At 42.6% G+C, this 15,669-nt stretch overlaps 2 protein-coding genes across 5 annotated transcripts in view; both read right to left on the bottom strand.

Moving 5' to 3' along the window:
* Positions 1-7,455, bottom strand: part of fmn2a (formin 2a) — a 59,411-nt gene extending 51,956 nt beyond the window's left edge. The window contains exons 1-3 of one of the 2 annotated variants that reach the window (XM_049600602.1): positions 7,311-7,455; positions 3,698-5,951; positions 148-311 (exon numbers count right to left, since the gene is read on the bottom strand). In XM_049600602.1, coding sequence (XP_049456559.1) covers positions 148-311; positions 3,698-5,906 — 2,373 coding nt within the window. In that variant the 5' untranslated portion in view covers positions 5,907-5,951; positions 7,311-7,455. Of the gene's footprint in view, positions 1-147; positions 312-3,697; positions 5,952-7,287 lie in introns of both variants that reach the window. The other variant, XM_049600603.1, reaches the window with a different exon arrangement.
* An 817-nt stretch (positions 7,456-8,272) lies between these two features.
* The window catches only part of chrm3a (cholinergic receptor, muscarinic 3a), a 129,420-nt gene continuing 122,023 nt past the window's right edge, over positions 8,273-15,669 (bottom strand). For all 3 annotated transcript variants that reach the window (XM_049600953.1, XM_049600952.1, XM_049600954.1), the window contains exon 3: positions 8,273-12,171. In XM_049600953.1, coding sequence (XP_049456910.1) covers positions 10,200-12,152 — 1,953 coding nt within the window. In that variant the 5' untranslated portion in view covers positions 12,153-12,171 and the 3' untranslated portion in view covers positions 8,273-10,199. The remainder of the gene's footprint in view (positions 12,172-15,669) is intronic.

Genomic DNA, 15,669 nt, shown 5'->3' with positions numbered 1-15,669 from the left:
AAATTAAAATTAGGCCAGTTATTGCTTTGTAATGTGTGAAATTTTACCCTTTTTTTACACTAATAATATCCCCTGAGGTTGCTTATGCAAAGCAGCTCATTTTTGTTAAACAAGCATGATGGCAGACAGTGAAGAGAGAGGTCTTACATTAAAGACTGCTGAGACAGTGCCTTCACCATGGAGCTCTGCTGTGCTGTCGCTGAAGGGGTGCAACAGACCCTGGACCAACATTCGGTGACACAGTTCCTTTGCCTCCTCTTCTGTCGACCCATCCCCCCGATGAGTGCACAGCCAGTCCAAAAGAGAGCGACCTGAGGACAGAAAAACAAGAATGAAACCAGCCTTAAGAATACAGTGCTCCATTTTCTATACTGAAGAAGGATGTTAAGATAAATTAATCTAGATTCTGGATTCTTATTTTTAGATATCACAGCTAGAGCCAGTGTTCAGAAAGTGTGTTAATTTGACCAAAGAGCTGAAAAAGGATGTCTCAGTTTCAGACGTGATAATTAAACACCTACTCATGCAAACTATATTCACACCATTTACATGTGGGTGACGGGAGGGATTGTGTTAATTGTGTAGTGCTAAGAATGAACAAATGTGAAATGACATTAAAAATCCAAGTTACCAGTGTGTCTAATAATATCGCATAGGTATGGGTTTTAAAACAGTCATGGATGTGTGTTTTGGGGGTTAGGAAAGCCTTAACCTTGTCTTTGGTAATCAGGCAAAAAACAAAGACTTTTTTTTGTAATGGAGCCTGAGTAAGACAAAAAAGTGAGTTTGAGCTGTGTGAAATTTGTCATAATCCCCCAAATCCCTCAGCAGGTCTCTGTATCCAAGATAAGGAAGAATCCTGTTTCTTGACAATGGCAGGAGCAGGAGTAATCATTAAGGGTTGGAACAAGTATTGACTATGTGACATCAACAGAGGATGTGACGCCCAGAGAAAAAACACAGCTCTGTTACTTCATAGTCCAACCGTGACACGCTGTGTGGTCAGTTGCTAATGCTCTGAGACTAGCTTGATATTTTTTTAAAGCATGTGATTCAGAGGACTGCACCGAATGAATTAAAGTCCTATGACTCATGGTCCTGTGGACATTGATTATGAGTCCTTTGGAGTTGTGTTTGACAAACACTAATGACGGCTAACGCTGGAAATTGATTTCATGAATGTGTGACATAATTCCAAGGGACAGGTACAGTCTTCAGGACACACACCAGCTTGGCTAGGTTTCACACTTCATGATCTAAATCCAGAATTTGTGTATTTAATCTCATGTGTTTGACAGTTAAATCAGCTCTCTTTCCCCTCTGTCTTTCCACCCTCTCCTACAGGCCTGGTATGACCTGGAAAACTCACTGAACTGATCGGCGTCACATGGAGTGCTGAATTAGTGAGTGACTAAGTGGTGAGCCTTTGTAAATAAAACAGGACAGCATACAGTGTGTGCTATAATTCTGAAATGCCAAATAGGCCAAATGTTGATGTTCTGGATACGATGCACCTCCATTATTTAGCTGCAATAAATTCACCTGACGAAATGAGAATGGATCTAAAATCATGACTCATTTTTGTCATGCAGATAAACTGTCACTTGGGTTTAGCATCCACAAGTGTGCCCTGTGTGTGTACGTGTGTGTGTGTTTTTGTGTCTAAGCCAGTGGATCAGAGGATGGCATCGCCCTGGGTGGGTGGCGGTGTTGTCATTCGGTCGTCTGATTTATGAGCACAGGCTCAGACTGTGGAGAGCAGCTGAGCTCTTGAAAGGCACCACAATAGAAACGAGGACAGAGTGGCATTGTTTTATTAGAAGGAATCATTTGTTCTGAACGCACTCCTCAATAAAGAACCCCCACTGTTTCATCCTGGGTTTCATGAGCTATTGTACTTTTAAATCATAACTTTATTATTCCCGCTGTGATCGTTTGTATAATGTGATAATTTGTTAAGTCACTAGAATTTAAATCACCGGGCAATTAACATAATCATTTCACAATACCATTGCATAATAACCTAATCTTGAAAATGATGGGATTGGAGACGAACGGCCCACTGGGGATTCCTGGCAACAACAGGAACAAATGGACTAGCTGAAATATTTTAATGGAGGGTTGCTTTGTTTTCCCCTGATAGGTTGCTTAAGGTTGGTTCTGTGAGAGTAGAGAAGTCAATAAAATGATTTGCTACTACATAAAATGTTAGGTCTGGTTATACTTTATATTTTTCTCTCTGCCAATTCCCATAGAAAGACCAAAACCAACATTGTATTGACTCTACTAACAAACATGCCTTGTATTAACTGTAGTTCAGGTTATTCCTCTGTGCATGTGTATCTCCACTGTTGTCGAAAAATGATGTTTTATTTTCCCACATACGCAAACTGTGGCATAAAATAGACAGCAATAAACGCACTGTTTGCTCCTGTTAAACTTGCTGAAGCTACAGTGCCGAGCTGTTAAAGGAAACTACTTAGCTTTTTGTGTAGCCGTAAAGCAGAGTGCCACAGACAGGAAGTGGGAAAGTATCAAGTGAAGGACACACACATTGCTGGTTTTGGTCTTCCTATTGTAAAATTAGCCTATATAATAAGACCATCTTCCTTTATTCAAACACTTCACTATAATATGGGCTTTAGATAATAGATATTTAGTGTTGGGAGGTGCAACCTATAAACCTGCCAGATGTCGTCTCTTCTTCTGCCTCTTCATTTGTCATTTCCTCTGACACCCGGGCGTATTCAATCTAAAAATGATTTTGCAACAGTTTCTTGGTTGAGAGACATGTTCTCTTGATAAGTGTGCAACAGGCTTTGGGGTATGTTTGCTCTTGTTTGGTGGGTGTGTCACTGGTGTTGCCTAATTAGCAGTGACATATCCTTTGAAGCATGGTGTAAAGGCATTAGAGGACATGCTTGTTGTAAACATTAAGTAGTGTTTTTTTAATAGAATAAACTGTCTTGTAAGAAGGGTTGTAAGAAGGGGGTAAGAAGGGGGTGTTCAACGTACTACCGTCTGTTTAAATAAATGTTTTGCTACCTTTGGATAGGGCTGAGCATCCCTGGTTCCTATCCATTCATATTTTCCAACACTGGGTTCAGTAGGCTACTCGTGCACGTGCACCTTTTTTCTACGGTTTCTGGGTTGAGCAACATGTTTCCACTGAACGCGTGCAACAGGTTTTGAGGTACTTTTTGTCTTGTTTGGTGGGTGTGTCAGAGGTATGACCCAATCTGCAGCAACATGTATATAAATAGATGTGGAAGAAATCTTTTTTTTACTTTACGTACATGTTTTTGTTAATATCTCACACTTGCTTTGGCAATGAAAACATATTTTTCCCATGCAAATAAAGGCCTTTGAATTGAACTGAATAAAACCCCACCTTACTAAAAGACAGTGCGCTTGTGTGACGCAATGGTTTGCTATGTGTTGTCCAAGCTGAGCACAGCCCTTTACTCTTAGCTTAACAGGAAGCTATCACTAATGCATCCAGACTCACTGCAATCGTGGCCAAGATGTGGGGTTATGTTGCTAATGGATTACGGGGCTACTTTCCATAATCAGGCATTAATCAGCGATGGAGTCCGCACTGAAAGTTTAATCTATGTTTTACCACTGGCACTTCCTATCTGTCTGCTGAGCTTTGTGTGTGCCAGCAGTTCAGTTACCTGTGTTACATGTGACTCACCAGAGAAGACATCCAGGTAGGGTACAGTGGTAGAGGAGGTGTGCCGTCCATAATGTGCTCTCCTGGAGCCCAGTGTCCAGTACGTCCCACCTGTGTAGCTCCTCTCTGGCATCTCCTGCTCTGGAAATTTGGCCCCACCAACTTGCCTCTCTCTCAGCTTATCCAGCTCTGTGAACCAGTCTGCAGACTCACCTAGGGGCCCAGCGATAGAGCAAGACCTCTGCTTGTGCCTCCTAAGACCCTTGGACCTACTAAAGTCTCCTGAAGTAATGGTGGCATCTGTTTTTCTGGGCACATTGGGGCTAGTGAGTGGGGAGCCAATTGGAGAGGTCAGCTGCCTGGTGGTGGTTTTCACATAAGAGGGGTGGACTGGTGGGTAGAGTTTGACAGTTGAGGGGGAGGTGGTGGAGGACGTCCGTCTCGGTTGAGAAACAGAGGGACCTTCTGCTGTTAGCTGACTAATAGACAAACTGCCCTTCCTCCTTCTCAGCGACAGAAAGTCCCGTTTCCCAATTTCCTCTTCCTCCTCCGCCTCCATAGACAGGTCCATGCTGCTCACACTCTTGTGAGGCCCCATCGGCCCCGCCCCTGCCACGATGGGATCCAAGTGGACACTTGGCACACACAGGTTTGTGCTCTGTGCAGCCTGATTATCTGGCTGCAGAACTGGGCTCTCCAGGTCATCCTGGGGCTCCTCGGCGCTCTCATACGAGGTGCTGGTGGCTGTAGTGTCAGGAAAGCTATATGTGCTGTTGGTCTTTGGGAAAAGGCTGCCACTGCTTCTCTCTGTGTCCTGGCCTGAAGATGCTGGACCACTTTCACTCAGCGACACTGGACCAGATGAATTTCTTGATATGGGTACAACACGACTTTCGTTCTCTAAATTATTACACTCTTCGCTTACTTCTTGTGGTATAGATTCACCACCAACAGTGCGAGACAAAGCTTCCTTATCCAGATTAAAAAGCTGGTGAGATTTTTCAGGGGCTTTGCTCCCCTCGGATGTTGACTCTCCAGTCAGTATTTCCAGCCTGTCACTCACCCCACATTGGTCTCTTATGGCCTGTTGGATGTCAGAAAGTAGGTCTTCATTTTCAGCTGCTGCCGAGTGAAAACTGTAAAGGTCAGCATCCGACCCCGAGCTTGTCTTTCGGCCAATCTCATCCACCACAGATTGGTGACTGTCTGGAGTTAGACGGCATAGATTCCCCTCGACATCTGATAGCATTCCCATCTCATCAGCTGACAGATTCGCCTCTGCACCGGGCTTGAGCCCTGGTTTGCCCAAGTGTGCTGACCTCCCATCATCCAACATGTCATCCTTAGACAACGCTTTCCCCTTTGATAAACTCTTCCTGATTTTCATGCCGGAAAACACAGAACCCTTTGACTCTGGCTTGGATTTCTTCTTACTACCATTTTCTCCTCCTTTACTTGTCTTACTTTGGGACTTTTTTGATTTTTTATCCACTTCCCTCTCATCAGCATCGCCCTCGCAGGAGACATCCCCTGCCACGCCACCACTTCCTCCTCCTTTCTTGTGCTTCGTTTCCTGGTTCCCCATATTCCTGAGCAGGCGAACACCCTTGGCTAACAGGCCATGCTGCTGGGGTCGAGGCTGGGCATGCTGGGCTTCCTCTTGGGCTGTTGCTGGTGCTGGTCCTCTGTTAGTCAGAGCCCTATCAGAGCTGCTTAATCCCTGCTGTCTGCTCACCACAGTTAAAGGCAGCTGTGAGAATGATGCTGCTTCCCCCTGCGCCGCTGATGCTGATGATGAAAGGAGGAGGAGACTGGCACTGACAGCCGCGGGCTCGCAACCACTCACTCCTCGCTCTCCCCCCCTGCCCTGCACTGCCTCTCTCACTCTCTCATCCTTCCTCTCTGTTTGCCCCTCCTTTCTATCCCCATCTGCTCCTGCACGCTCGGCTGTCTTGCATAACGGGCTGCTGGTCGAGCGAGCAAGTCTCTGATGCTCCGGAGTCTGCTGCCCTTGTCCATTCTCGACTGAAGGGGAAAGAAATTGCTTAGGATGCTGCTGCTGATGCTCTAAAATGCACTGCTGTTGCTGCTGTTGTTGATTGAGGAGTGAGTGCTGTTGTTTTCGGAGGAGGTTGGTAACGCTGCTCTTCCTCCTGCCCTTGAAAGTGGTGGTGAAGAAACTCTCTTTCAGAAAGGGCACCTGGGTCTCCACTGTCTTTATAGTCTGCATCTTGACTGCTGTGGCTTCATCCAGAGGGGAGACGATCGAGGCAGGCTGAAGCAAAGGGATAACAAGTTAATTGTATTGATTCATTTTATATTTAACTTCATAATTACAGAGGAGAGGCAATCTGTTCTGAGTAGAGTCATGAGGTACAAGTTGAACATGACTGCACACAGACATAAAAAGTCTTATGTCTCTTGTTGCCATGCAGTGCATACAGAGTGAACTATCTCTATTGTTTTGATTGTTCCTTGAATCATTTTCACTGTATGTTTTTGCACTTTGTTAAATTGTATGTGTCGATTTCTTGTAAAGATGTTTTGATTTACCAGGCAGAATTTTCTGGACTGATTTTAGGAAAAGCTAGATTGAGATTCACATGACACAACTGGTGACAGCAAGAGAAACCAAGTGAAACTGTAAAATGTAGCGTTAAAATAATACGTTAGTATCACAATTTGTTGATCTACAGAAAATTAAATGGCAACCGATCTAAAGAAAACGAGTTAGAAACAATTCAGAAATGTAGTTGTTTCTGTTTTCTCAGTTGTGAATCTTTGCTGATTTTCTTCATCTTCCATGATACTAACTAAGCTGATGGGCTCTGGGAACTTGCGATAGAATTTTAGTATTATTATTATTTTTTTTTACTATTTTCTGACATTTTTACAGCTTAAAGCAGTAACCGAGAAAAATCGGCTGTTAATTTCAGTCCTAATATAATTATTTAGCAAATAATAATGAAAAATACATTGCACCAAATGAGTCTATGTCAAAACGGAAAAGTTCAAGCTGCCATTTTCTAATAAAATCTTTGCAGGTGATAGATATCATGTCTATAGCTAAAGACACAGTATTATTACTGAAAAACATTTCATTTACAAACATCTCTTAAAGAGTAGACATTGATTTAATTGTGTATGTGTGTGCATGTGGGCCTGTATCAGGGGATGCCTTAAGACTGAATAATGCTTAGATGGGTGTGGTACAGATAAAGTTGAGCCTTTGACACTATACATAATGATTACCCTTCTTATTTTACTATAGAGTGAGAAGTAAGTTTGAAGTAGGTTTAAAGGTTTAAAGTACGAAAGTAAATTAAGTGGGCGAAACCACTTACACTCAAATATATAAAGAAATAAATGGCACATTTCTGAAATAAGGTTTCTTATTTACCAAAAAAAAAAACCCAACTAAATATTACAACTCACACATTCACTTAAGTTTGTATTCATCCAAACTTCTAATTTACAGATCAAAGTTTCTCCTTCTTGAGCACTTCAGAATATCCTCTTAGTAAATCTAACACATTTCATGAAACACACAGCATATGAAATGGTGATAAAACTGTGGAAAAGCCGCTTAGTTAGATATTTAAGAAACTTACATTATAAACGACAGTGTACTTGCCTTACTGGTGGATTCTCCTCAGTTGTTCAGCACTGAATGAAGAAAACAACACAAATGGGTGTTTGTCCTCGCCTATTAGCCGCTCCTTAGCCATGGGTCACATGAAGTTGGTATTTTCCTCATCACATGTCTGGTCTTCTCGGCCATCCTCCATTCGCAGTGTCTGAGACTCCACTAACTTCATCAGGGCTCATCATGGGAACAAACTGTATCTGAGGCTCAGACCAATAAGATTGGGAACCACTGCTGTGCAGAAGTGACGACAGTCAAAGACTATTCTTGTCTTTATTCAGTTTATGGGTCAAATCAGACACTCAGTGCTAATATTGTAGTGTCAGGGAGTGATGCAAGAATCATACTTAACTAAGAATTAGACAAAAGCCTACACATATAATGTCCTGTTGGTATTTTCCAACCCTCCAATCAGGAAACAAGTTTCAGCTGTGTGCTCCTAACATCAGCTGTCCCCTGTTTGTTAGCTAAATGGCTAAGTTAGCTTTGCAAGGGAGTAAATATATGATAACTCAATCACAAAGAGAGTATTAAAATAATAAGGGGGTAAGAAACAAAACAAAACAATTCTACAAACTGGAAGAATACAATAAAATTTAAAAATGGGAGTCCTAATACATGTAACCCTGAAAGAGCAGGTAGACCACTGAAAATATTGCCATCTAAAAAACAGTAATATAGATTTAAATATTTTACAAAATAAAATAAAAAATAAGATCTATTCTTTATCATATCATGCAATATTTTCCTGAAGATTTTTTTGAAGGCAGGGAATTAATTATTCAACTGCATTATGACCCAGCTTCCTGCTAAGATAATAGTATTGTATTTATCAACTCATCCTGGTTAAATACAGGTAAATATAAATCAAAAGATAAAAGAAAATAACACAATCATGACTTGCAGAATAAAAAAGACGGATAGTTTCTGTCAAAAAGTTTTTTGTTGGTTTATTGACTTAAAATATGAGTATGATTGGCATACTTGAAATGTAACAAAATGTCTGTGTTCACCATTTTGGTAGTTTACATTCCCAATATTTAAGTACAAAAAAATTCATATCTTGATGAAGAATGTGTCATGACACTGGAGCACATTGTGTTGAAAGCAGACAAAATACCCACTGGTGACAGGCTTCGGATATTTTTAAACATCTCTTTTGCATACAGTACATAAATCATACCATTGCATTCAACATAATGCAATCCACTCTTTCTTCAGTATAACAGGTGTCATGAGACAGGTAGTCCTTTGCCTGAAATACCTTTTAACAATAACCAAGATTTGGGTGCAGCAACAATGTAAAAACCACTGAGTTAAGATAAGAATAACATAATGTGCAAAACAAATAAAGATAGACTCTTGCTTTAGGTGGCCTCCTTATGCTGACTTTGTTGGTGTGTTGCGTTTGGCCACATCTGTGTAGAAAAACCTGATGACCAAGACAGAAAATCTATTTACAAATCAATTACTGTATGTCTTAATAATAAAGAAAAGCTTCACCCACAAATCATATGAAAAAAAAAAATGAGGCAAAAAAGTTAAATAAAAATATTGTAACTTGAATGATTGACTGAATTGAGCCAATTCACAAAACCAAACAGGCTTAAAGTATGAATAATTGTTGCTCAAATATGATAAAATAATTGCCTTTTTGTCTTCATGTTGTCAGAATTGGATGCTGCACCGTAGAAGTTGGACAAACAGAAATACAGCCTGGACAACAAGTCTTTCTCAAGCCACTAGAGGCTGCCATTGCTCTACTATATCAAAGATTGGTGGCCTTTTACAAAGAGTTCCTTAGATGACTCATTTTGTAGAAATCTAAAAGACAGTGTAAAATCAAAACACACATCTTTATAAATGGACATCGTTGTGTGTGTGCAATCAATCATTGTGTATCAAGTCAGAAATATCCAAATGTACACAAACAGAGTATCATCAATGTATAATCATTACTCTTGACAGAGAACTGCAAGTACATAAAACACAACCAATGTACTTATTGTCTCCACCATAAAAACCACAACAATCACATTGAACACAACAGCAGTTCACCGACTGTGGTGCCACACAAAATATTCACAACTCAGTTCATCAGAAGAATCATTTTCAGACTGGCTCAAAATCTCAGGAATATCTAGAAAACCAAAAAAATGAATATCACAAAAATAACAGGTCTCTGTTGACTGAAAGTAAGGACACAATTCAAGAACTTTTTATATTCCATCAGACACAGAAAAGCTATATCCATGTAGAAAGGCAATGTACAGGAGTTCTGATAAAAACGCATGCCAGCCAAAAGGATGGCAGGTCAAATCAGTACAATGTAGAAGCCTGTGAACACAAAATAAGTTTTTGTCTTGGCTTTCAGTCACGTATTACAGATACATAGTTTTGTTTGAAATGCAAAACCACTCTGCACGTTACACATCTAGCTACCCACAGAGAGAAATGATAACAAATGTGAATCCCCAGCCCCGTGACAAAGATATCCTTTCCCCTTGTGTCAATTGCACTTCAAAAATTCTCCTGCAATGCATTTTAAAGCCCTTTTCTCTTGTTTCCCACTCAGTCCATTTTCTCTCAGCTGCACAGGCGTGAAAAGGTAAAGAGTTCTTCAAGGACAGAGGAAAACTTTTCATCTCTGAACCTTACCTTACACAAACCTTTACACACAGCTTTGCTAAATGGATGCAACACGAACACATACCTCAAGACCACCACAGGATTGCTGTGCTTGACGTACCAGCAGAGAAACACATTTAGGAAGCAAAGAAACTCCACACAAACAACTACATGGATGCTTCTTCCTTTTCCTTGTCCTATGTTAAATCTTTCGATCTCTGGTTATCAACCAGCCGAACTTCCTGTCCTTTACGTGGACTCCCTGGGAATCCTCCTGTGGAAGACCACCGACTGCCTCTGCTGGAACTGCTGCTTCCTCCTTTTTTTCTGGTCCCAGCGGCACAGCAGTATCATCTTAAAAGTTGTACGGAAAGTCTTGTTGCACAGGGCGTAGCACATGGGGTTGACTGTGCTGTTGACGTAGCACAGCCAGTACCCTACTGCCCACAGGGTCTCCGGGATGCAAACTTTACAGAAGGCATTGATCAGCACCATGATGTTGTAAGGTGTCCATGTGATGATGAAAGCAAAGAGAATGGCACTGAGAGTTTGAGCTGCCTTCTTCTCCTTCACTAAGGACATGCGCTTCCTCTTGGTGATCTGAGTCCGGGCTCGGGATGCAAAACGCTTCGCCAGAGCTGCCTCTTTGAAGGACATTGGGACAGAGGGGGATTTTGTGGTGGTGCTGGTGGTAGTGCTGTTGGTGGCAGTGGTAGTAGTTGTTGGTGGATCATCCGAGGCTTGGTTAGAGGAAGCCTCGATGGCAGGCATTGACTGAATCTTCCGTGAGCAGAAGCGTTGGTGGTAGCTATTTTCTGAACTGTTGGCTCCATCAGGAGTAGTGGTGGCAGTGGTGTTGGTGGTGACTGTTGAGAGGCTGTCTCGGTTGTACTCCGCTCCCCTCAGGGGATCCTCCTCTGAGGCTGCATCCAGATCCTCACATGAGGTGAGCTGGGAGTTGACAGCAGCCTTTATACCAGGCAGGCTGAGAACGATGGAGAAAATAGCATGACTCTGGGTAATCATCTCTTTGCCCCCGCAGTCCTCATCATCTGAGGACCCAGAGTGGTCCAACGAGACTGCAGCATCGTTGTTGTTCCAACTGTCGCTGCTGCTCTGATCTGGATCGCCATCCCCCTGCCGGGTACTACCAGGTCTCCAAGAGCGAACCCCAGGCCAGCAGTGGAAGCGACCAACTAGCTCCCGACATGTGCTCTTTCTCCGGGACAATCGGGTCAACTCGTAGCTGCTGCAACTTCTCGAACTTCCCGTCTGGTGGACAAAACGGGCTCTCTCGCCGGCACCATTCCCACCTCTTCCTCCTATCCCACCACGACTCCCTGAACCCTGCAACCCAGCTAACTCCTTTGAACGGTTCTGGGTCTCCAGGTAAATGCGCCAGTAGAGAACACTCATTATCGTCACAGGCAAGTAGAAAGCCGCCATGGCTGTGCAGAAGGTTATAGTGGGCTCTGTGAGGAACTGAATGTAGCACTGATCTGCAGGTACGGTCCTTTTACCTTCAAAGTACTGCCATAGTAGGATGGCTGGGGCCCAAAGCACAAAAGAAACAAACCAGGCTAGGCCGATCATGATCCCAGCTCGCTTTGTTGTCCGTTTGGCCCTGTATGTCAAAGGCCTAGTGATTGAAAAGTAGCGATCAAAGCTGATGACCAGTAGGTTCATAACTGATGCATTGCTGGCCACATAGTCCACAGCCAGCCACATGTCACAAGCCCAGTTCCCCATGGCCCAGTAGCCCATCACAAGATAAGCTGTGTAGAGGTTCATGGAGATGACGCCTATGATGAGGTCAGCCACAGCCAAGCTCAGCAAGAAGTAGTTATTTACCGTCTTCAGCTGGCGGTTAACCTTAAAGGATACCACCACCAGGATGTTGCCGATGATGGTGATCAGTGACAGCATACCTGTCAGCAATACAATGAGGACAACCTGCCACAAACGATGGCCACCCAAGGGATCAAGGACTGTTCCGTTCTTATTTTGGGATTCCAATGTGAGGTTTAAGAGTTTGCTGGTGGCAGAGGAATTATCCTCCAGGGAATTCACATGAAAACCCATCCAGGGGGCTCCTCCACTTCCTCCTTGGTGGAGAGCATTGGATTGTGGATAGACTCCGGCTGCTGGTAGTGAGGTGTTTGCAGTCAGGAAGTGACCAGGGTCTGTGCTGTTGGAGCTCATTGTTATGTCCTGGCATATTCTAAAGACAGAGACAGAAAAAGGGAAGAAGGAACGGACAGAGAGAGGGAGGGAAGAGGGATTTGGCACAAAAGGAGAAGTAGAAAGGGGGGGAGGGATAGAGTGACAGAGAGGATGAAATGGAGAAAGGACACATGAGCAGCTGGCATTACTATTCATATCCAGTAGGTGAGGCTAGAAACCTACTCTACCGAGCTAGATGTCTGAAAAGACATAGATGTTTGGGTCTTATCTGTCCACCCTGTTGAACAATCACTCACAACGTCATTTGTAGATGATCTGAATGCACACTGTAAATGCATTGCAAGCCATATATCAAATTACAACTTGACATCTGAATCATCCGGGCCAGACAGCCAGCACCTCCAGTGAGAGAGAGAATGACTGCAATCAACACCTGTTCCTTGACACCCAGCAAATTGCAAAGACATTTCACTTACACTCAGGCAATACAGCTGTATAAGGTAATTTTCCCACATGGTTGTCTAGTCTGTGACGATGACTGTTGGGATTGCACCTTGCATAACATTAAGCCTCAGACAGGGGTGGTTTTGCCCTGTCAGATCAGGTGTTGAGGTTGCACGCTGGTGATCTTTATTCAAAATTTAGCTCTGGTGTCTGGTGTCAGCTTTGGTGTCAGCCTGTCTGCCAGTGTGTCAGTCAAACACACACAGAGTGAAACAATTTTCTGCTGATCTGTTTTATGGTTAGACTGCTCAAACTCTGTTGATTGATTTTTTTCCCTAAAATATAAGAATGGCAGACCACAGCCACAAACAGCAGGTACCTGCTCGAAAACAAATCAAAGACTGAAAGTTACCAATGATGTTACTGGCTACAGCTGGGCTCTAATATTACCTATGTAGGGATCATCCTAAGTATAGACTTGCAGACAGCATGAGGAATGGAGGACAAAGAGGAGATAAATGAATTGAGGAAGCGCTTTAAGACCTTGGGAGGTATTTTGACATTTCTTCCTGCCTGAGTACAAAGGTATTTGGTGTCAGTTTGATAATGCAAATTCCCTGTGCTGGGGAATTTGTCACCAGACTTGATCTAATGTTCCAGGAGCCCTCTAAGAAAAACAAGGTTAAAGATGGATTTTGGGCAGAGAAAGCTAGGCAAGAAAAAAAAATCTATTGGTGAAACAGAGAGAAATTAGCATAGCGAGAGCTCATAGCAGCATGATCCTGGAGAGTCTGAAGTGCTGTTTGTTGTTTGATTGGGAATCACTTCACAATGGAAACAATACATGGAAGATCCTGCTGTTTTTTGTCAAAGCGGTTCTTCATAATTGGATGATAAGATGAGGATCTGCCATTTTGTAAAGCAGCATGTCCTATCCAGTTCAAATTTTGCTGTGCAATCAGTTATAATTACAGGGGGTGTTTTGCATTCAGATGTGTGCATGTACATGTGCATTTGTGTTGAAAACAAAGGAGAGATGCTTGACAACAAATACAGTTAAATGAGGAATGTGGAAAGTCTTCTGACAAAAACAAATGTGTGCTACATGTAATTGTTTTGTAAATGTTGCTACGAGACAATTGAAAACTGAGCTTGGTTCAAAACTGAAATCTCATTATACATTTTCTGTGGTATATTATGAATATCATCTAAATTATGTGGACGTGGGCAAAGCATGTGGTTGTCAGTTCACTGCACAACCTGCATATTTCATGGTTGAGTGGACAGACAGACTCAATCATGTCAACTGATAGCATAATGAATTCATTTTGCAGCATGTAGCTATACACATAGCACACAGCCTATAGATTTAGGTTGCTTTGCACAGTGGTGTTTCAAGAATCATTTACCAATCAAACGCTCTGGTAATCTTAGAATATGGCTGGCTAGCTTTAGGTAACAGTGTGCCATGACAAAAAAGTTCCACCCTTATTGGTTTTATGTCTCATCATATTTGGAAGGAAAAAGTCCACTGATTTAAACTAGAGGCGAAGACAGGCAATGCTGCCTTATATCAATCAGCTACAATCCTGTTCTTTTTTCCACCCCTGATTTCTGGTACTGGCTCATAGAAATGTTTTTCTCATGATTTGCCCCACTCTTGCTCTCTGTTAATCATTACATTCCCTGCAGTCCCTTTGCCTCCGACTCCACCAGGAGACTACTACTGCGGGAGTGTGAGCTATACACTTGGGACAGAGTCCGCCTGCACACACTCAGTGACAGGGCTAATTGTAGCATCACATTTTGATGTTGTTGTGAGTCTCTGGGACCGTTTAACAGCTTGGTGCTGGATGTTAGCCACTGCTGCTGTGTTAGCTCAAGCTACCCAATCACACATTGAACTGACCATTTGCCCCTGCCCAAATTGGAAACTACGAAGACTCTTCATCACTGAGATACCATGTGATACAAACATTGATATATGTGTGATATACTCTTGGCTCACAAGCCTCTTTAGAAGGGGTAACCACACATCAGACATCCTACACAGAAGTAGACAAAACAGTCACTTTTGACCCATTAAGATCTTTGAAATATTTAATTCACAATGATATACAATGATACAAATTACATTGGCATGCCGCAAATAAACAAATGTGTGTTTAAAGGGACATGCCCCAATTTCTCAGGATCTGTTTAGGGTGAACATCATGATGAACATTCTAAAAATATGCATCTCTGTTAGGTAACTGCTTAGTAACACTTTAGAATATGTCAAAAAAAAGCATGCTGTTCTTTGTTTTGTTTTTTTTGTGCTCACTTCGGAGTCATTCAAGATTAACTGTGAATGACCGTACAAAGCAGAGCTCACTATCCTGTGCTTTCTTTTTCTGTAAAAACCACAAACGTGGTGTTCTTTTGTCGATGTTTATGATAATGGCTCATTTTAAAACTTGACAATAACTTGTGCCAACCTGTTATAGGAACAAAAGACGACCTGTTACGATGGGGGTCAAGTAAGAACCCTCCCCACAACCCATAATATACCGACATGTACATGTGCTGACTGGAGCGGTCAGTAGCTCAGTGGTTAGAGCAGGCATCCTATGTACAAAGGCACTGTCCTTGCTGCAGCAGCCATGGCTATGATTCCAGCCCTTCCTTTGCTGCATGTCATCCCCCTCCCTCCCCCCTTCACACTCAAATCTGTCCTGTCTAATAAAAGGTGAAAGCCAGAAATATAATCTTGAAAAAAATACATGTGCTGACAACAGATATAACACATGCATAAAACCACAATAGCACACACACTATTTCTAACCACAGGCAAAGGTATTCGGAGCTGAGTGCTGCACCTGTGCCTTGACAGAATCTCAGACCTCCCACTGAGCTGCTAAAGAACCCAAGTAGCCAACAGCGACTCACAGCCGTTAGTGACATTGAGCGCCCGCTGCTTCCACTATTACCAAGAGGCTCCCTGCTATCCCCCTCTGTGGACATATATCATTGCATCCATGCACATGCTTGAAGAATTACTCTCATATTTCTCACATATACTACATGTATGGTCACATATATGCATTGTGTG

The sequence above is a fragment of the Epinephelus fuscoguttatus genome, linkage group LG16 (assembly GCF_011397635.1).
Source record: "Epinephelus fuscoguttatus linkage group LG16, E.fuscoguttatus.final_Chr_v1".
In the NCBI taxonomy this organism is placed as follows: Eukaryota; Metazoa; Chordata; class Actinopteri; order Perciformes; family Serranidae; genus Epinephelus; species Epinephelus fuscoguttatus.
Note: the sequence above shows the minus strand (reverse complement) of the source record. Positions and strands in the feature narration are given on the sequence as shown.